At 55.5% G+C, this 21,430-nt stretch overlaps 2 protein-coding genes across 4 annotated transcripts; one reads left to right on the plus strand and one right to left on the minus strand.

Moving 5' to 3' along the window:
• The first annotated feature begins 432 nt into the window (after nt 1-432).
• On the plus strand, nt 433-8,368 carry HPCA (hippocalcin). Of its 2 annotated transcripts, none has more exons than XM_012440581.2 (4): nt 433-463; nt 2,844-3,242; nt 7,513-7,618; nt 7,756-8,368. In XM_012440581.2, exons 2-4 carry the CDS (start codon nt 2,865-2,867, stop codon nt 7,851-7,853), a joined length of 582 nt encoding a protein of 193 aa, XP_012296004.1. In that variant the 5' UTR covers nt 433-463; nt 2,844-2,864; the 3' UTR covers nt 7,854-8,368. The 2 variants fall into 2 exon arrangements, with proteins under 2 accessions (XP_012296004.1, XP_064219719.1); XM_064363649.1 differs by lacking the exon at nt 433-463 and adding an exon at nt 843-1,522.
• Nucleotides 8,369-8,620: 252 nt separating this feature from the next.
• TMEM54 (transmembrane protein 54) lies at nt 8,621-15,703 on the minus strand. Of its 2 annotated transcripts, none has more exons than XM_012440611.3 (6): nt 15,537-15,703; nt 12,129-12,322; nt 9,938-9,997; nt 9,584-9,673; nt 9,334-9,468; nt 8,621-8,907 (listed from the first exon to the last, which is right to left on the minus strand). In XM_012440611.3, exons 1-6 carry the CDS (start codon nt 15,550-15,552, stop codon nt 8,833-8,835), a joined length of 570 nt encoding a protein of 189 aa, XP_012296034.1. In that variant the 5' UTR covers nt 15,553-15,703; the 3' UTR covers nt 8,621-8,832. The 2 variants fall into 2 exon arrangements, with proteins under 2 accessions (XP_012296034.1, XP_012296024.2); XM_012440601.3 differs by having other exon boundaries at nt 9,584-9,772.
• Nucleotides 15,704-21,430: the final 5,727 nt, after the last annotated feature.

Raw genomic sequence — 21,430 nt, forward strand, 5'->3', positions numbered from 1 at the left:
GGCGCAGGAGCAGGGAGGGTGCCCAGGGTGCAGATTCTGCCCTCGGAGCGACGGGCGGCTCAGAGCCCAGGTGGGTAGGGGGAAGGAAGCGGGGCTGAGAGGCCAGGGATCGCCCCTGGCTCAGGAGAGGCCTTTTGGCATTACCCTGCCCCTCCGTTCCAGCCACCAGAGCCGAGATGCCGAGGAGAGGTGCGCCGCGATCCTCCTACCCGGGCAGGGTGCTCCCTCGAGGGGGGCCGGGGAACTGAGGGCGTCCCGTTCTCTCTCGGGGCGGGGGCGGGGCGGAGCCTAGCTCGCTGTTCCCCCACCCCCAGGACTGGCGGGGACCCCCCCAGGGGAGGGGCTCCGGGTGAGCGCTGCGGGGCGTCTCCCTCGCAGTCCCGCCCGCCCCTCCGGCCGCCCCTGCCGCGCGCGCCGCAGCAGCGCCGCCTTCCCTGCGCAGTCGGTGTCTCCGCGTCGCTGGGTGAGTGGGGGCCCCTCCAGCCGGGGCCGGGGGATGAGGGCAGGGGCTTCCCGGAGCCGGGGGCCCACGTCCAGGGCTTCCCAACCCCGCCGCTCCCGCGCTTCCCGGGCATCCTTGCCCCGGGGTGGTGGGGGGACGCAGGGAACGGGGACTTCCCCGGGGAGCGCGTGGTGCTCTCCAGGGTCCTGACCGCTCAGTGACCGGCCCCGAGGAGCCGCGTTTGGCCGCCCGGGAGCGCCCCCTCCAGGAGGGGCCACGCGCTAAACGCTGTCCTAGTGCTGAGCGAATGGAGGCGGTGGCTGGGGGCCAGAGCTGGGGGAGGTTTGGAGCGGGTCCCCGGGGCTGGCTTCTCAGGTCGAGCTTGAGGGGGTTCCTCCCATGTGGAGGACTTGAGGTCTATGAAGACAGCTGAATCTTCTTCCAACCGGGAGGGGCAACTCCGAGGGTGGCAGGGCGAGGGGGCCACTGGAGGAGCTCTCCTGCTCCGCGCATCTCTCTGCCCCCGCTCCGGTGACCCAGTTCCTTGGACCTTGAGGAGGGCAGTGAGGGACATGCCCCAGCCCGTCTCATTTCCTCAGTCCTTTCCCACTCACTCGTCCGGTCCTTAGCCTGGGGCATAAGAGGCTGGTCTAGAAAGGAGGGGCACCAACTTACAGAAACATGCATTTGACACACCGCCGAGGACACACACGGGTCCCCCAAATGGCCACACGGGCTCATTCCCTCATGCTGTGACGGGTGCATACCTGATCACATGCACATCCGATGCACATGGACCGACATAGATGGAAAGACACGGCAGGCGAATGCAGTGCAAAAAGCAGCGGCACACATCATGCATGAGCACATGCACTCACAACACATCCATTCACATGTGTGCAGAGCTTCATGCACATGTACGCACAAAGAACCCCCTCATTGCCCCAAGTGGGTGGGGGTCACTTGCACACACCCCTATACCCCTGTGCAGAACTGGCTGGCTGTTTCCTCTTCATTGCCTTCTACTCAGCCTCCACAATCTAACCTCCACTCAAGGGACCTTTCAGGACTAGATGAAAGGTAAGCGCTGGGGAGGCTTGGATGGGCGTGGGGGTGTCTCCCTGGAAAAGGGCCCCCAGGAGGTCTGGGAAGGTTTGCAGCTCCCTCTCCTGGGACCTGACAGCACCCCTGGGAAAACGGAAGGAAAACAAAGAAAAATGGCAAGGGTGCCTGAAGGTCCCACGTGCAGCTGGCCATGTGAGAGGTGTCAGCATGCGAGTTGGCGTGTGATGGCATGTGTGAGACATGTGGGGTCGTGGGCTGGTGTGTCTTGATGCACAGGGTATGGGAGTTGTGCGTGGTGCCATGTGTCAGTTCGTGTGAGTTGTGGAGCAGAGGGAATGTCGCCATGTGTGGAGGCATGCTGACCCATGTGTGGGAGTGAGCTGGTACGTGAGTGGCATGGGATCCAGCGTGTGGATCTGGTGAGCTGTGAAGCATACAGTTATCGGTATACATTCATTTGCACAGTTTTTGCACGAGTTTTGTGGCACCTGGGTATATATAAATCATTTTTATTTAACACTTATGTAGCACTTATCTATGCAGCCATGATTCTAAGTACTTCACACGTATTAACTAATTTAATTCCCATAAGAATCCTCTTAGGTAAGTACTGTTATTACCCCACTTTAAAGATGAGGCAGAGAGAGTTTAAGGAACTTGCCCAAGGTCACGTAGCTGGTAAGAGGAGGAGCTGGGATTCAAACCTAGGTGATCTGACTCGATCACAGTAACACCCACAGTAACATCTCCCTACGCTGCCTCTTGTTGGGCACACCTGTCAGAGGGAGAACAGGGCAGTGTCTGGGCTGCAGGTATGTTTTGTGCTGAGCAGGCACATGTGAGGCAATGAGAAAGCAGTGGGTAGGATGGAGGAGGATCAGGTTTTCTGCACCTCTGTGGGCAACTCCAGGAGTCAGCCCTGCAATGCCATGGCTGTGTGACCTGAAGCGGCCACCTCATGTCTCTAAGCCTGCCTTCTCATCTGTAAAATGGGGCAAGTTCCCATACCTCCTGTTGTGAGGGTGAGATGGTGTGCATTTGTGAAGGCTTAGTGGCTGGCACTGAGAAGGGCCTCAGCAAATGTGAACCCCTTCCCTTCCTCCCTCTCCGGTCTGTTCCCCAGGAAAGTGTGTGGTCCAGGGAGATGGCAGGGAGCATGGCACAGACACAGGATGCCTGGGTCTAGGCTGTGTGATCTTGGGTCATTTCCTCCCTTTCACTGGGCCAAACGAGAGGCAGGGATGGCTGGTGGCAGGGGGGCCCATCTGAAGCAGTGTCAAGTAGCCAGGAGGACCTGATCACTCCTCTCTGTCCCTTGACCCCCTTGGGGACCCAGGTGGGACTTGGCTCGGCAGCCATGGGCAAGCAGAACAGCAAGCTGCGGCCTGAGATGCTGCAGGACCTGCGGGAGAACACGGAGTTCTCAGAGCTGGAGCTCCAGGAGTGGTACAAGGGCTTCCTCAAGGACTGCCCCACAGGAATCCTCAACGTGGATGAGTTCAAGAAGATCTACGCCAACTTCTTTCCCTATGGTGATGCCTCCAAGTTCGCCGAGCACGTCTTCCGCACTTTTGACACCAACAGTGATGGCACCATAGACTTTCGGGAGTTCATCATTGCGCTGAGCGTGACCTCACGTGGCCGCCTGGAGCAGAAGCTCATGTGGGCCTTCAGCATGTATGACCTGGACGGCAATGGCTACATCAGCCGGGAGGAGATGCTGGAGATCGTGCAGGTGGGCCCCTGGGCCCCTCAGAATGCCAGGCGAAGGGTCTAGCAGCTTGCACCCACCACCCCCTTTATCCTCTCCGCAAACCTCATAGGCAAGTGGAGGCAGGGGCTATTCTTGCTATCCCACTTAAAAAATTGTTTCTTAGGAAATATTTCCTACTTAAAGAAAAGTTGAGAAAACTCCCCTATACCCTCTACCCAGATTCACCTATTTACATTTTGCCACAGCTGCTTCCTCATTATCTATGTGCATATGTGCACACAAGTGTGTAACGTTTTCTCGTTGTTCTGAACATTGGCCCTTTACCCCTGGATACATTAGGATATATTTCCTAAAAATAAGGACATTCTCTTACATAACCCATAATATGATTACCCAAGCCAGGATATTTAACATAGAAACAATGCTATTATCTAATCTACCAACCATATTCCAATTTTGCCAACTGTTTCCATAATGTTCTTTGTAGCACTTTCAGCCCTGACCTGGGATCATGTATTGCATCTAGTTCTCATGTCTCTTGAGCCCCTTTAATCCAGGACAGCTCCTCATCCCTTCTTTATTTTTTATGAATTGACATTTCTGCACAGCACAGTCCAGTTATGTCTTATTGATCCTTATTTACACCAGAGGAAACGGACGCTCAGAGAGATAAAGGGATTTGCTTGAGGCCACACAGCCTGTGTGAGTGGGCCATCTGGCACCACTCTCCACATTCCATCTGGATACGCAGCCATCTTCTAACTGACTGAGGGCCCACTAAGAGCCTAGCATCGAGTGAGGTGCTCATGAGCTCAGTGCAGGCTTACAACAACCCCATGAGACTCAGAGTCTCAAAGTCACACAGCACATAAGTGAGACAAGCTCTGGCTGGCCACTACTCAGAGTTGTCTACTGAGAGGGCTCTGGACTCCTGGTCAGGAGGTCTGGCTTTCAGTTGTGGAAGTGGCCTTCACTCTTAGGTTGCTCATCTATATAATGGACATGGTGATACTGACTTCACAAGATTTAAGGACCTGATATAATGCCCTTTGTGAGTACAAGTTTAAGTGTGCGACATGTTAGCTTTATTTCAGAAACCTCCCAGAGCACCCATCCCCTCAGCCCAGGCTTGAAGATGGCCAGGGCTCTGGTTCTATTTTACCTGTCCACTTCCTTGCCTGCCTTTTTCCTAAGGCTTTACAGGTTTCTTCACCTGTTAAGGGGGTGTTAAGCCCCTTCCACACAAGGTTATTGCAGGGATAGAGTGAGATAAGGACTCGAGTGGAGGGCCTGGCATGTAATTGGTACTTGGTAGACATTAGCAATTGTCTGTTATTATTTTCTCTTCTGCACATCCTCTGCTCTAGCCAGAATGGCCTTTCCAGCATCTCTGAAATGTGCCCTGACTAATCCTGTCATGCAGCTCTGCACAAGCTCTTGCCCCCTTTCCTTCTACATCTCTGAATCCTTTTCCTTCTGGTCTCCCAGCTCCACAGACTGCTGCCCCAGCCACTGTTGGATTCTTGACTTTGGCTTCTCCTCTTGCTAAGGTCTGGGCCTGCTCTCCAGGTGGAGATGTGATGCCCTCCCCATACCTATGGCTAGAGGGGGGGAAAAGCCTTAACGTTTGTCACCGACTCCTGTGGGCCAGGCATTTGACTCTTTAGTTGCTTGATGGTAGGGGGATTTGGGGGTCCTGATGGTAGGGTCGGGTGGCCAGGGTGAGGGAGGATCATCCCGGCATGGCAGCAGCTGGATACTGACCAATCTGGAGGGATGTTCACATTCTACCACTTAGTGTGGTGCATTGGTGTGTACTGGCAAACCTCAGTCCTGCTGGAGCCACCATGCCCAGAGCATCAGCCAAGCCAGACCCATTGCCTGGGCATCCTCAGGACCCATTTCTGGTGGCCTCTGCTGTCCAGGCCCTGGCTTCCTTTATGGTGGCCCTGTGGCTCCAGACGGCTGGTGCACACAGAGCTCTGCAAGCCCCAGTGCCTGATTAATGACAAGTCAGCTCCCATGAAACCATGAGTGAGCAACAATTCCAGACAATTAATTAGGAGGCCCAGGAGAGGGCTGTCACAGGGTAGTGGTCACTGGCCCAGTTCTTCTCAAGACCCAGCCCTGTGCCAGGTAGTGGACACATTGGAAAGGAAGAGACTGTGCCTCTTGGGGCTCCCACTCTGGTGGGGGAGACAGATGTGGAGGTCCCACTGACCAGCTCAGTGACAGGGGTGTAAAGGTGTCATCTGGGAGCCAGGGGACTGAGTGGCAGGGAAGACATGAGGACTTGGAGGATGAATAATGACTAATATGAGCTGCTGTTTACTGACCACCCACTCATACTGATCTCCCAGATGAGTACTCTTACAGATGAGTTTACAGATGAAGAAACTGAGGCTCACAGAGGTTAAGTACTTGTCCAAGGCTACACAGTTAGTGAGCAGTGGAACCAGGATGGCACTCCAGGTCCATCCAACTTTAGAAACTTGAAACTACCAGACTCCTCCATTCATATGCTAGTCAAACAGGTACTAATATCCCGTCACAACCGTGGCTACCATTCATTGAGCAGTTATTACAGACCGTACCTAATGCTAAAGGCCCTGCTGATCGTCACCATCCCTCCAGCAGCTAAGAGGGAGCAGGTACAAATCGAGTCTCTGCCATCAATTTCCTTTCTGAGCCTCAGTTTCTTATCTGGAAAATGGGGTTCATGATACCTGTTTTTCAGGACTGGTGTGAGGTTTAGAAATAGCGCATATAAAGTACCTGGCACAGAGTGGGCCCCTGATAAATGGTAGTTAGTACTGTTATTCCAGGCAGAGACTGTAAATGCTGGAGAATCTGAAGGGCCAGGGGTGTTGGCTGTTGGCAGAATCTCCCAGCCAGGGGAGACCTGATGGTGGAGGGTCGGCAGTGGACGATTGTGAAGCATCTTGAATGCCAAGGGCAGAATGCTTTGAACTTGGTACAGAGGGAGGTGGGAGGTGCCAATGGCTTTTAAATAGGGAAGTCCCTGCCTGGTGCCAGGTTCTGGGGATATGGGCATCAGCTAGCTGCCCATGGTCTTCATCTGTACTTCATCTGTATGGTGAGGACTAGGAACAACCCTGTAAAGACATAATTACTTCCGGAGAGATGTCTGCAAAGGAAAAGTCCGGCAGGCTCTAGGCCCATATGCACCCTGACCCAGCCTGGGTTGGAGAAGACCTCACTAAGAAAACAGCTTGTAAACTGAGCCCCAAGGAGGAGTGGGAGGCAGCAGAAGGAGCTGGATGCAAGGCTGGCCCGGGGGAAGACCTGTGTGTGATGGGAGTGACGGGGTGGTATGCGGGCTGGGGAGGTAACAGTGGAGATCTGTGTTTGGAAAGAGCATTCGGAGGCAGCGTGGGGGACAGACCTTAGGGACAGAGGCCGGAAGAGACCAGTGTGGAGGCTGAAGCTGGATCTGAGGCAGAAGTTTATGGGATGGGAGAAGAAGATAGGCTTCTTGGAGGAAGTGTCAGTGGGGTAAAGATGGAAGATTGAGGAGACAGTCCTTGAACTCCCGGGGCACTGGGATCCAGGGCATACCACAGGCCAAGTCCTGAGTGGTGCTCTGTACATTTAGTGCAAGAACTCTTTCGCGTCACCTCGGGAGCTACTGCACGTGGCGGCTGCCGCCTTCTGCCCAGCCGAGCCTGGCGGTCCCTGCCCGCTGCAGATGCTCATTTGCATTCATTTGCATACAATTCCCCACCCCTCTGGGCCCAGCTGCCTCTGGCCCTCCAGCCCGCGCCGCGTCCCCTGCCGGCTGCAGATGCCCCCCACAGCGCAGTGTCGCCCCTCGGACCGGCGCCTCCTTGGGACCACCGAGCGCGGGCCGCCCTGGGCCCCCGTGCCAGCTCGATACTTACCCCCGACCCGCACCCCGGGCACGTGCTCCTGAGCCCGCCGCTCCAGGCCCTCCACTGTCAGGCCCCGGTGTCCTCCAACATCTCTCCTGACCCCCCGGCGCCCCCAAATTCCCGGCGCCTGCTTGGCGCTTTCACCTGCAGTGCCTTTGCTCCTTTCCCACCCAGCCCTGCAAGCGAGCAGGGCAGGGCCCGCCCGATAGCCCCTTCTTCTGGGGAGCCTTCCCAGACATGCCTTCCGAAGCCCCCGGCTCCCCATGCCTCCGTGAACCCCACTCCACCTTGCTCCGGCGGGGGCAGCAAACGTCAGCGAGCCCGGGGGCGCCTCTGAATCTCGGAGGTGGGGGCTCGAGCAGGCTCCTCTCACTCCCCGCCTCCCCTCCCGCCCCCAGGCCATTTACAAGATGGTTTCCTCTGTGATGAAGATGCCGGAGGACGAGTCGACCCCAGAAAAGAGGACTGAGAAAATCTTCCGCCAAATGGACACAAACAACGACGGTGAGGGGCAGGGGCGGGACGGGGTGGACGGGGCGGGCGCCTCTCCCTCCCACTCTCCCTCCCTCTCCCGCTCCCGCTCCGCCTCCCCTCGCTTGGCTGCCGCCTCCTCCCCCATCACCGCTCCCCTCGCCCTGCAGGCAAGCTGTCCCTGGAGGAGTTCATCCGCGGGGCCAAAAGCGACCCGTCCATCGTGCGCCTACTGCAGTGCGACCCCAGCAGCGCCTCCCAGTTCTGAGTGAGAGGAGCCAGGTTCCCCCTCCTCCCTGCCTTCACCGGCCCCATCCCGGCTCTCAGCTTCCTTTTCTTTGTGTCTATCTATCTGACTGGGGGCCAGACTAGGGAACCCTCCTCCTCAGGTCTGCCCTGTGGGGGGCCTCCGGAAAAGGGAACCCTGCGGTACCCCCAGGCCCAAGCAAGCGGTTAGCACCCCCTAATCCCAGAGGCAACGACAGAGACACAGGCTGGCTTGGTCTGCCCCTCAGTCAGGCCCTCTTACTGAGACATCTCACCCACCTAGTCCCAGGCCAGACCCCTCCCCCAACGGGACAGTCTCCCCATCTTGCAGGTCTCATCTTGGGGCGTGGGGGGAGTCATGCCCAGGGGAGGAGCCTGTCTTTTTATCTGTAAGGTAGAGAAGGATTCCAGGGGTGTGGAGTTGAAAGAAGAGGCTTCCTTGAGCCAGCCTTCCCTGCAGGAGGGCCTCACCCCTTCCCACCCCAGTCCTTGCTGGTCCCTAGGCCAAGCTACCAAGTGAAACCTCCCAGGATACCAGCTCGCCAACTGTGGGTCCCAGGAAGCCCTGCCTGCCTTTTAACACTTGGATACGCACAGACCCACGTAGCTCTCCATGTTTTGCCTCACACACACAGAGGCCCACAGACAGATGGGCAGATGCACCCAGAGCCCCGCGCACAGCGTCCTGCGTGGGAAAGAGACACGCCCCCCCCCGCTGAGCCCGTCCTCCCCCCTGTCCCCCCAACCGTCCCCCTGCATGCAACCAAATGGAGCATCTCTGTTCTTTTTAATAATTTCAGAATAAAGTCTCATTTCAGTGCAGTGGCCTGGGTGGTGGGGGAGGGGGTTGAAAGCCCCACTTGGGTCCCCGATAGTCCATTGAGCCCTCTCAGGCCAGCTCCAGGAATCCTGGCCTGGTCACAGAGCAGAGTTGTTTGCAGGGTCCTAGTGGCCGTGGGCCCTGGGCAAGACATCATCTCTCAGAGGGTCAGAGGTTCCGAGCTGGTACAGCTCAGCAGGTCACGGCTCTCCACCGGCTCTGGGCTCTCTGGCATCTGCAGAGACACAAGAGGCTGCCAGACCCACTGGTTCTCAGCCTGGGTCTCCCCCTCCAGGACATCCAGGAAATGGGAGGAGGGGAGGGCTGGAAGGATCTCTGGGGGCAAAGGGGCATCACTACCCATCCCACTGCAAGAGCCAGGCCAGACCCTTGGAATGCCCCCAGTGTGAGCCCAGACACCCCTGCCACTCCCTCAAGACTCCTCCAGGGCCCTAGGAAAGCCAGGTGTCAGCTGTGTGAATCTGCTGGGAGATCTCACCTCTCCCAGCCGCCAAGACCTCTCCCTTCACTCCTGGAGAGAAAACTTTTGCCCCATTTCTCAAGGTGGGGGCCCATACACAGGGGTGGAGCAGAGCAGCTTGGGCTCCCTGGCAGGGGCTCCCAGGAAATCTGGGGAGTCAAGGTTGTGGAGGGGACTTACCATGTGGTGACTGCTTTTCCCCCACCAGGGCCTCAGCTCCAGCAGCTGGTGGGTGAGCTGAGCACAGCGCACAGCAAACACGTTCTCCACTACGCAGAGCACTAGGGCGATGCCCCAGAGGCACAGGCTGGAGCTCTGTAGGGCATGGGGTAGAGATGGCTGGCTGGGGTCGGGGGTGGAGGGTGGACTCCAAAAGCCTTTCCCACCCCTTTGAGGGCCTGATGCTCCTACCCCAGGCCTGGGAACTCACATAAATGCGTGTGGGGTCGAAGGGACAGTCAGGTGCGAGGGCCAGTAGTTCAGAGCTCCCAAAAGTGCAGGCAGCCAGCAATGCCTTGCCCTGGGTGGCGAAGGTCACGGCGATGGAGGCCAAGAGGCCAAGGGCACAGGTCAGAGAGAGAAGAGCACAGGCCACGCTCGAGCTAAACACTGTCCAGCGCTGGACAGGGGAGGCCACTGGTCAATGGGCATCATGCTTGGCCCTCATGGGCAGCTCTGACCTCCCTGAGGGTCAGCCTCACCCCCTCCAAGGAGGCCAGGCCCTTGGGGGTGGCTGCCGCTCCTACCCTTCCCCCACAGTCCCATCCCAGGAGGCACCACGTACCAGGGGGGTGCTGGGGAGGTAGCGTGACAACACGATGCCTGCGATGCCTGAGGTGATGACCTGTAGGGAAGACTCAAGTCAGCCCTCACTCCTTGTCTGGAGGGGCGGGGACAGGGGGATCAGGGCCACTCTGGGATAATGACCTCACCAGTGCCAACCATGGCCATCCAGACTCCCTCACCCCTCGCCCCCTGCTTAGCCTGGGCCTCACATCTCCACCTGCCTCCTCATAGTCCAGCCTGGAGTGATGTTTCTAAAACAGTCACTCCCTGTCTACAACCTTCTATGAGTACCCACTGCCTACGGCTGTGTCTCAGTCAGGGTTGTGTATCCTGAGGCCACCGGGGCATACCAGGGTATGCATAGGACACACCTTTCTGGAATGGAAAAGATTTTGGAAGAAACTAACCCAGTTAGCAAGGAACTAAAATCAAAATTGTTACACTGAAACAAACCAAGACATGTTATGGAGGAGTACTTTAAATTCCTGGGAGTATTTTCAATGATTCTAGGCTTTCAGTGACCAAATCCCCTCCCCAGCCCTGCTGGCTTCTCAGCCCCACCTGGGCTACTCTCCTCCCTCACTGCCCTGGATGTAGACGCCCATACACAGCCTGCTCAGGATGCTGCCCACGCACCCTCTCACCAGGAACACCCTTCCTGTTCCTCTGCCTGTGCGGATCCTGCAAGCCCTGCTCAGGTTTGCACACGCTTCCCTAACCAGCCTTGATCCCAAGGGGTGGGACCACCCCACAATTCAGCCCAACAACCACCCTCTGGATCTTTGGGCTCCACCCAGCCAGTCTTCCTCCTGATGTTCCTCACTGGACCCATCTGAGGCAGGTGGTATGACGGGGGTCCTGGGATCCAGGCCCAGCATGGATCTTTAATTCACATGAAAGCCACAACAAAGTGCCTCAATCTCTCTGGGCTTAGCCTTGCTCTGCAGGATGAGCTCACAGAAAGGACACTGGCTTTGGTGTCAGACACAAATAGGTTCCAATCTGGTTTGGCTTCTGTGTATCCGCAGGAGGTTGGGTGAATCCCTGAGTCTTGGTTTCTCTTTTGTGAAACAGGGATGATAATGGCTCCCAGTTGCTGGGAGCAGTGAGGATTAACTGAGTGAAGGGAAGGCTAAAGTGGTCCAGCCCAAAGCCCATCCCTGGTGGACCTCCTCGCTCTGAGCTCACTGCTTTCCCTGCCTTCCTCACAACAGTATCAGTCAGAGGAACTCCAAGGCCCTGCACACATCCGCCCAGCTCTGCCCCACCCACTGATAAAGCCTCTCCTACTTGCTGGGACCTATGACCCCCATTCTCCCAAGCCTTGAGGCCAGCAGGCTGTCTGAGCTTTATTTTGCAAGGAAGGAACAGGCCTAGAGAGAGAAATACCTCCCTCAGCCAGGCAGAGGCAGGGATGGAATTCAGACACTGATGTGCAGAAGGATCTTTCCCAGAGGCTATGGCCACTTCTGCTGACCAGCAGAAAAGAGCTTTAGAAACTTGAGACTACCAGACCTGTCCATTCATGTGCTAGTCAAACAGGTACTGATATCTGGTCACAACCGTGGCTACCATTCGTTGAGCGGTTGCTACAGATCAGGCCTAATGCTAAGCTCCTGCCAAATTGGTTTTCTCAGCTTCTCCAGAACAGATCTTAGCCATTTCCACCTCCAACTTTTCTGTCTCACATTCTCTGTACTCGGAATGCCATCCCAGCTTCCTTTCCTGCCTACTGCTAGCCTCAACATGCCACATGCCTGGGTTATGGTCATGGCAGCCGATTTGTGAACTCCTGTTCATCCATCAAGACAGCTCAGAGGCCTGCACTGTGAAATCCCCCGGGACCCTCCCAAGCTCACCTGCTGCTCCTTTCTTCTGTCCAGTGGTGCTGTGGATATTTCTCGAGCGTAATGATAATCTTAGCTCACAATAGCAGGCACTAACATGCCAGACACTGTGCTAAGCACTTTGTGTGGATGAGCTCATCTGTACTCATCAAGACCCTCGGTAAACACTGTTACCATCCCTGTTTTATAGATGAAGAAGTGAGTGACTTGGGCAGTTGGTGGCGGACCCAGGGTTAGTCCTTGAGGCTGCTGCCAACCACGGATTCTGGGTGGAGATTTGTTGAAGACCCTTCAAGCCTCCTCCATCCTCCCCCACCAGCCACCCTCCCAGCCTGGCCATACCACGATGGCGGAAGTGACAGACAGGATGTTGACCACGCAGTACTGCAGAGCCACAGCATCGTGGGGGGTGCCCACGTAGCGCAGCACTGTGCCATGGAGCAGGGCAGCTGTGATGAAGCTCACATGGCCCAGCACCACCAGCACCAGGCCTGTCTTCATCAGCACCTTCCGGAAGTCATCCACACTCAGGCCTCCTGTGGGGGACAGCTATGTCAGGGCTGTTCGTGGGGCTTATCCTGCTGGGCAGAAGGGGAAGCTGAGGCCCTGGCCCTAGTGATGTACATTGGGTTCTAAATGTATTTCTGGATGACTTGGAGCCAGTAACTTGCCTTCTCTGAGCCTCAGTCTCTTCATCCATAAAAGGGGCTGGGGATGCCTTTGTGAGTCCCAAGGACTCTAAGGCTGGACAAGCATACAGGTGGCTCTCAGCGGTAGTGCTTGTTAGTGTTCAAGGTCATGAGTCGGGGGTGCTAGCTCAGGTCTCTAGCTCTAGACTTCGAGATCTTTCCACTAAGCTCCCCATTTACTGATTCATGTGTTCATTACACATGTTCAGAGAGTGCCTGCTCTGTGCCAGGCCCTACAGTACCACAGTGAGCTCCACAGTCACTCTCCAGGCCACAAGGAGCCAGAGTTTATTAGGTAGGAATTGGGCCCTGCTCAGTACTCAGCTTGGTAGATAGGGCCTGGTACACAGCAGATGCTCACAGAGCTGCTGAACTGAACTGCCCAGAGCCAGGTGAGTCTGGGCAGGTAATTCAAAGCTCTGAGTCTCCAGGTCCCCATCTGTAAAATGGGAAGAAGAATCTTGCCTCTCAGTGAGTCCATGAGGAAGTGGATGGTAAAGTGTGGCATACCCTGAGGGTACTGTGAAAAGGAAGCTCTCAGCGCAGGGGGCACTAGGCAGGATGGAGTGAGTGGGAGAGGCTGGGGTCAAAAGGACATTGAGCCGGGCGTGGTGGCTCATGTCTGTAATCTCAGCACTTTGGGAGGCAGAGGTGGGTGGATCACAAGGTCAGGAGATCGATCGAGACCATCCTGGCCAATATGGTGAAATCCCGTCTCTACTAAAATATAAAAAATTAGCTGGGTATGGTGGTGTACGCCTGTAGTCCTAGCTACTCGGGAGGCTGAGGGAGGGGAATCGCTTGAAACTGGGAGGTGGAGGTTGCAGTGAGCCCAGATCGAGTCACTACACTCCAGCCTGGTGACAGAACAAGACTTTGTCTCAAAAAAGCAAACAAACAAAAAAACAAACAAAAAATTGGGGATTGGGACATTGGGACTCATTCAGATGCCTCAGTGGCAAAGTGGCAACCTAGCCCTACCTGCACATGCCAGCTCCCGACCTGCTCTCTGGAATTTGCCTGAGTCCTAGCTCTGCCCTCAAGGAGATACATTACACTGGCCCCTGGGCCCTGCCAGCCCCTCACTAGAGCCAGCTCTGAGACTTGAAGACTGTGGTCAGGCCCCAGAACTAAACATCCCTTTCTTTAACTGCTCCTGATGGGATGTGACTCTGAGTCTCCCCATCTGTGGTAGAGCGGTTTGGTCATATTTAATATATGGGAGCTCTGCAGCTAAAAAAAAAAAAAAAAAAAAGATGCTGGGCACAGTGATCATGCCTGTAATCCCAGCACTTTGGGAGGGCAAGGTGGGAGAATCACTTGAAGCCAAGAGTTCGAGACCAGCCTGATCAACATAGCAAGACCCCATCTCTACCAAAAAGATAAAAATAAGAAATCAGGCATGGTGGTACATGCCGATAGTCCCAGTTATTCAGGAGGCTAAGGCAGAAGGATCCTTTGAGCCCAGGAGATGGAGGCCACAGTGAGCTATGATCATGACATTGCACTCCAGCCTGGGCTATAGAGCCAGAGAACCCGTCTAAAAAAACCGAAATCTCTGGATGTTCTCTGGGACATCTGTGCCAAGATGTGCCAAGAGGCAGTCCCTGGGAGCAGGTAGGGATGGGGCCATTCACAGACTTGCTGTGTGACCATGCACCAGCCCCTTCCCTCTCTGGGCCCCAAGTTCCCCATCTATAATATGGAGAGGCATTGGTCCACCCAGCCTCTGAGACCCCTGGAGCCCACAGAACCCTCTGGAGCTGAACCAGATCTAGGAGAAGAAGAGGACAGACAATGGGCTGGACGGTGCTGTGAGGCTGAAATGGCACTGTGAAGACAAACTGCCAGCCAAGCAGGAAGGGGCATGGCAGTTTCAGCACAGGAGCCTGACCCACCTCACTCCCTCCACTCACCTACCTGGGAGCTCCGTGCCTACGTCCCAGCTCAGGTCTGGGCTCAATAACAGCAGCATCCCAGGACCAAGACTTTGGTCAAAGAGGAGGCACAGTGCCAGCATGGGGCTGTGCCTGGAGCACTGGACTAAGTCTGGAGTCGTCCTTGGCTTTATTTATTTAATGTTTTAAGACAGGGTCTCACTCTGTAGCCCAGGCTAGAGTGCAGTGGCCTCATCACGGCTAAATGCAACCTCTGCCCCCTGGGCTCAGGTGATCCTCCCACCTCAGCCTCTGGCTAGGTAGCCAGGCTAATTTTTTTTTTTTCTTTTTCTTTTTTTGTAGAGACAGGTTTCACCATGTTGGCCAGGCTAGTCTCTAACTCCTGGACTCAAGCAATCCTCCTGCCTCGGCCTCCTAAAGTGCTGCCTCCCAAATGAAGCCCAGCTGGCTTCACTTTTAAGTTACCACTGAGGGAGCTCTTAGCAGTTAAGCTAAGAGCTTAGTGCTAAGCGCTTTACTCTTGGGAGCTGCCCTCATCCTCATAGTAGTCCTAGGAGGCGGGAGCTACTGTCCCCCTCTTACAAGCAAGGAAACTGAGGCTTACAAGGTCCTCTCGCCAGACAGTAGGGAGCCCCCCCACGGGGCTTTCTGCTGCCCACAAGCAGCATCACTGTGCCCAGGCTGTGGAGGGAGGGGGCACATTAGTCCCGCTCCCCCGCCGCTGATCCTGTTTGCCCTTCCCTCCTGGCCGTAGAAGAGTGGGGGGTATGCAAGTGGGAGCCCCTGGCAAGGCTGGGGAAGCTGAGGCCTGGTCCCGGGGTCCCTTCTGAGTGAGGTGGGGGCTGCTGTCTCCAGCATCTCCTCTGCCGCCCACCCGGGGGGTCCCCGAGGGCAGTCGTGCGCCTCCGCAGGAAAGGAAAGAGAGGGCTAGGGGAAGAGACGCTACAGCCACACGAGAAGACACCCGCAGCTCTCCTCCCTCTATCTAACTGCTGGGGAAACTGAGGCCCAGAGAGGAAAGTGACCAGCCCCAGGCCGCACAGTAAGTTAAGAGGCAGAGCGTGCGGCCTGGACCCCAGGGGCTCGGGCTCCCAGCACAGTGCTCCGCCCCCGCGGGAGGGTTGGAGTGGTTCGGGGCCTCCCGCGCGCCCCCAACCGCTCACCGAGGCGCAGACACATGTCGGCTCCGCGCGGGTCCGGCCGCCGGCTTCAGCGCGGCTCCCGAGGCTCTGGGCCGCCCGGGGACCCCGCTCCCATCCCGCTGGCCAGTCGCCCGCGCGCCCCGCACCTCCGCGCTCGCCTACTTCCCGCCCGGAGCCCGAGGCTGGGCGGCGCCGGGCCGGCCTCCCTTCCCGTCACCCCCCGGGCCGCCCGGCCCCGCAGCGCCCCCGCGGCTCGTGCGCCTCCCGGCCGGTCCGACCGGCTAAGCAGCCCGCGGCTCGCCCGCTGAGTCAGGCGCCGCCCCGCCCGGCCCGCCCGGCGCCGAGCCGCCCGCCCTCTCGGCCCACCAGCGGCGGCCGGCCCGCTCTATAAGGGGAAACTGAGGCTCCGAGGAGCAGCCCCGCCCGGGCCCGCGGGCGAGCTGGGTGGGGGCTGCACGGGAGCTGTGGTTCCCGTGACCTGGGCGGCGCCTGGACGGAAAGCCCCCGGGGACAGGGCTGGGACGGAGAGGGGCCACGGGGGCGGCGAAAGAGCTGCTGGGGACTGGGGTCTGACCCGGCCTGCTGTGTGACCTCAGGCAATGTCTTCCCTCTCTGCGCTTACCTTGACTGCCCGCGAGTCTTGTCTTCCACGCCGAAAAAGGCGCTTTACGTCTCCTTCTTGGTCGGGAGGGCCTCAGTTTCCTTTTTGGAAAATCAGGAATAATAATTCCTGTCCCCTAAGGTCGTGGTGAGCCAAAATAGGATACAAAAATGAGGTAAGAAAGCGCTTTCGGCCGGGCACGGTGGTTTATGCCTGTAATTCCAGCACTTTGGAAGGCCTAGGCAGACGGATCACCTGAGTTCAGGAGTTCGAGACCTGCCTGGTCAACATGGTGAAACTCCGTCTCTACTAAAAATACAAAAATTAGCTGGATATGGTGACGTCCGCCTGTAATCCCAGCTAATGTGGAGGCTGAGGCAGGAGAATCGCTTGAACCCAGGAGGCAAAGGTTGCAGTGGGCTGAGATTGCACCACTCCATCTCAAAACAACAAAACAAAAACAATAACATGCTTTGGAAACTCTCCAGAAGTTTCCAAACCAGCAGGAGCACATAGTAGGAGCTTTATTAGTACTGGCTGTGGGTTACTGAGCCCTTTAATGTGCCAGGATGGACCCTAGTGAGGTACCTTGTTAGTCTCAGCATCCGTGCGGGGAGGTATCATTCCTGCACCTTTGGGTTCAGAGACCACTCACCCAAGACCACCAGCTGGAAGTGGTGGAGTAGGCAGGAGCCTGGAATCCCCCGGGTCTCTGTGTCCAACTTCTGTAGAGTGGCCACACTGTGGACGCCTCCCTGGGCTCTCCAGGTCCTTGGAGTGGGCCCATGGGAGGCACTTACTGTGGGATCTGGGCAACATCTGTTCACAGCTTGCCCCACTTACCCCACTGGGCAGTGGCTGGCCTGATGTCTTTGGGTGCTTGACTGGAGGCAGGCCGGGGGCTGTCCACTGACTGTGTGTCTTTCTGCAAACCTGTACTGACTCCTGCTTTGCTGTGCGTGTTGGGCAGTTGGGTCAGATGTGGAGCCTCTGGAGTCTGGAGAACACAGTAACACCACAGGAGGCAGTGGAGCCATTTCTCCTAGGAAGCCCCCTGGGGCATCGCATCTGGTAACCCCCAAGCAGAGGTGCTTCCCTGTCATCTGCTGTCTGAAGGAGGATAATGTGCAGGGGATTCTGGGTGGGGAGACAGATTTGCCAGGTGGAAGGGAAGATGGGGGCAGTTGATGATGACATCAGGCTGGCACTGGAATGTTGATGTCCTTGGATAAACTTTTAGGCAATTGGGTAGCACTCATTCATATTATAAATGATCAGACACTTGTAACTGTGGCCCAGAAATTCCATTTGTAGGTCTTTGTCCTGCCCACCAGAATACAAAGATATGCATGCATTTAATGGTGTTTGTGAACAAATTGTTCCTAGTAGCAACAGTGGTACCAAAATAACCAAGAGTGGTGCAGGGAGCAAGGAGAAGGATTTTGCTTTTTGTTTTACGTGCGGCTGTCTGGTTGGAGTTGGAGTCTTACAATGAACACTTACACCTTGGTTTTGTTAAAAAGGAAGGAAGGGCCGGCCGGGCACAGTGGCTCATGCCTGTCATTCCAGCATTTTGGGAGGCCAAGGCAGGTGGATCACTTGAGGCCAGGAGTTGGAGACCACCCTGGCCAACATGGCAAAACCCCATCTCTACTAAAAATACAAAAATTAGCTGGGTGTGGTGGCAGGCACCTGTAATCCCAGCTACTTGGGAGGCTGAGGCAGGAGAATCCCCTGAACCCAGGAGGCAGGGGTTGCAGTAAGCTGAGATCATGCCACTGCACTCTACCCTGGACAACAAAGCGAGACTCTGTCTCAAAAAAAAAAAAAAGGTCCGGGAGCAGTGGCTCATGCCTGTGATCCCAGCACTTTGGGAGGCCGAGGTGGGAGGATCACTTGAGGTCAGGAGTTTGAGACCATCCTGGCTAACACAGTAAAACCCCATCTCTACTAAAAATACAAAAAATTAGCCAGGCATAGTGGCAAGCGCCTGTAGTCCCAGCTACTCTGGAGGCTGAGGCAGGAGAATCACTTGAACCTGGGAGGTGGAGGCTGCAGTGAACTGAGATCATGCCACTGCACTCCAGCCTGGGTGACAAAGAGAAAATCCATCTCAAAAAGAAAAAAAAAAAAAAAAAAAGGAAGGGCTGCTTCACCACCACTGCCCTGCCCTCATTCCACCAACAGCTTGTGATGCCAAAGCCCACCTCTCAGGGGTTGCCCCGGAGAGCGCAGGTGGTCACTGCAAAGCCGATGTCAAACCTCGTGTGTGTGCATGGATGTGGCTTCTCTATCAGTCTGGCTCTGTCGCCCAGGCTGGAGTGCAATGGCGCGATCTCAGCTCACTGCAATCTCCACCTCCCGGGTTCAAGCAGTTCTCCTGCCTCAGCCTCCCAAGTAGCTGGGATTACAGGCACCTGCCATCATGCCCGGCTAATTTTTGTATTTTTATAGAGACGGGGTTTCACCATCTTGGCCAGGCTGGTCTTGAACTCCTGACCTCATGATCCACCCATCTTGGCCTCCCAAAGTGCTGGAATTACAGGCGTGAGCCACCCCGCCTGGCCCAAGGACTTTTTAAAGACCCCACAACATATATCAGTGGCAAAGCTGAGACTTGAACCTGAACCTGTCTGACTGTGAGGCTGCTCCTGACTTCTGAGTGTGTGTGTGTCAGAGGTGGGGAAAGCCACAGCCCCCAGGAGTGTGCCTGCCCTATGTAACCTCTGAAGAGGGAAAACTTTCCACCTGCTTCTCTCCAGACCATAATTTCCCAGATATTAGTCAACCTCAGTGGTCTGAAGTTATTGCCACTTCTTTTCCTTATTGCCATGTGGCCAAAGTCCGTCAGTGCCAGCTACCTGGCAAGCCTTGGCCCCTGCCCCACCTGTGTATACACTGGCCTGACATTCTGGAAACAACTCCAGGCCTGAACTCTAATTCCTTATCCTCCGTCAACTCACTGTGATAACCTGGTAGCTCACTGCCATTTTCTGGGCCTCAGTTTCCCTACTGTCAAATGGGGATGATGATTTTCTTTCCAGCCTTCCCAGATTTTTTGAGCCATAAATGACTTGCGAGATATGAAAGTGCGTTGGAACCTAGCCAGAGAAATACAAGTAGCAGTTACCTTCCTGGAACTTTTAACAACCAGGTGTGGCCCAGTGCATTTAGCTGGGAGCTGGGTCTCCCCAGGCATGGGCTCCCATGGGGCTGCTCAGCTGCGGAAGTGGGTTCCCCTCCCCCTCTCCCCTCCCTTCCTCCTCCCCCCATCCTCCTCCCTGTCCCCGCCTCACCTCCCCTCTTTTCCCTTACCTTCCATTTTCTTTCTTTGAGATGGAGTCTTGCTCTATCACCTGGGCTGGAGTGCAGGTGTGATCTTGGCTCACTGCAACCTCTTTTCCAGGTTCAAATGATTCTCCTGTGTCAGCCTCCCAAGTAGCTGGGACTACAGATGGGTGCCACCACGCTCAGCTAATTTTTTTTTTTTTTGAGACGGAGTTTCGCTCTTGTTACCCAGGCTGTTTTTTTTGTTTTTGTTTTTGTTTTGAGACAAAGTTTCGCTCTTGTTACCCAGGCTCCTGCCTCAGCCTCCTGAGTAGCTGGAATTACAGGCACGCGCCACCATGCCCAGCTAATTTTTTGTATTTTTAGTAGAGACGGGGTTTCACCATGTTGACCAGGATGGTCTCGATCTCTTGACCTCGTGATCCACCTGCCTCAGCCTCCCAAAGTGCTGGGATTACAGGCGTGAGCCACCGTGCCCGGCCCTTAATATTTTGTATTTTTAGTAGAGCCAGGGTTTCACCATGTTAGCCAGGCTGGTCTTGATCTCCTGACTTTGTGATCCGCCTGCCTTGGCCTCCCAAAGTGCTGGGATTACAGGCATAAGCCACCACACCCGGCCCAATTTTTGTATTTTTTAGTAGAGACAGGGTTTTGCTATGTTGGCCAGGCTGGTCTCGAACTCCTGACTTCAGGTGATCTGCCCGTCTCAGCCTCCCAATGTGTGAGATTAAAGGCGTGAGTCACCACGCCACCCCCGCCCCCTTTTTTTTTGAGACAGGGTCTCTCTCTTTCACCCAGGCTGGAGTTCAGTGGCTCAATGTTGGCTCACTGCAACCTCCACCTCCCAGGCTCAAGCAGTCCTCCCACTTCAGCCTCCCAAGTAGCTGGGACCACAGGCACATGCCACCATGCCTATTTTTAAAAATTTTTTGTAGAGACAAGATCTTACTATATTGCCCAGGCTGGTCTCGAACTCCTGGCTCAAGCAATCCTCCCACCTCAGCCTCCCAAAGTGCTGGGATTTTAGGCTGTGTGCCTGGCTTTATGTTTTGTTTTATGTTTTTCTATGTGCATATGTGATTTTTTTTTCTTTCTCCTCTGAGACTTCTGCTACCTGGCTCTACTCTGCTGTGCCTCCCCATCACCTTCATCTTCACTGCATCTTCCATCTGCCCTGTCACCTCCCTTCATTCATCCAGGACTGGAGTTTCTGTCCTAATGTCCTGCTCATCCATGTGAATGTCCTCCGGGACCCTTCCTTGCCGTCCTCAGTGGCCTTCATTATGACTCTAGCTATTCTGTCCGGAGCCACACCTAGAACAGCCTTCTCTGAAATCCCAACCCGAGGCATCACTAAGTCCTCCCCAGGAGCATGCCTGGATTCGGACCCCCCGTACCGGCCCTTCTGTTTTCTTCCATTCAGTTAGCCCCTTCTGGCCTCTTCACCACCAAGCCTAAACCACAGGGTTGAGCATCTGAAGGCCAGCTCAGTTGTCCCAGTGAGAGATAAGGCCTGTGGGGGGCTTGGACTTGGACCAGAATGGTAGCTGTTAAGATGGAGAGAGGAAGCAGATTTGAGACAGGTAACTCATATGCACATTAACGTCTGAAAACCACTGTTCTAAGTCCTCTCACCTCCAGACGAAAAAAAATCTTATTTTATTTATTTATTTTTTTAGATAGAGTCTCACTCTGTTACCCAGGCTGGAGTTTAGTGGTGCCAACTTGGTTCACTGCAACTTCCATCTCACAGGTTCAAGTGATTCTTGTACCTCAGCCTCCTGAGTAGCTGGTATTACAGGTGCCAACCACCATGCCCGGCTAATTTTCATATTTTTAGTAGAGATGGAGTTTCGCCATGTTGGCCAGGCTGGTCCTGACCTCAGGTGCTCCACCCACGTTGGCCTTCCAAAGTGCTGAGATTACAGGTGCGAGCTGCTGCACCCAGCCCATATAAACAAATTTTTAAAAATTTGTCTAGAATTTTTATAGAATTTCATAGAATAAAAATTAGTATAGAATTAAG

This window comes from Aotus nancymaae, unplaced genomic scaffold (assembly GCF_030222135.1).
Source record: "Aotus nancymaae isolate 86718 unplaced genomic scaffold, 86718_ANA_hifiasm-v0.15.2.pri h1tg000053l, whole genome shotgun sequence".
In the NCBI taxonomy this organism is placed as follows: Eukaryota; Metazoa; Chordata; class Mammalia; order Primates; family Aotidae; genus Aotus; species Aotus nancymaae.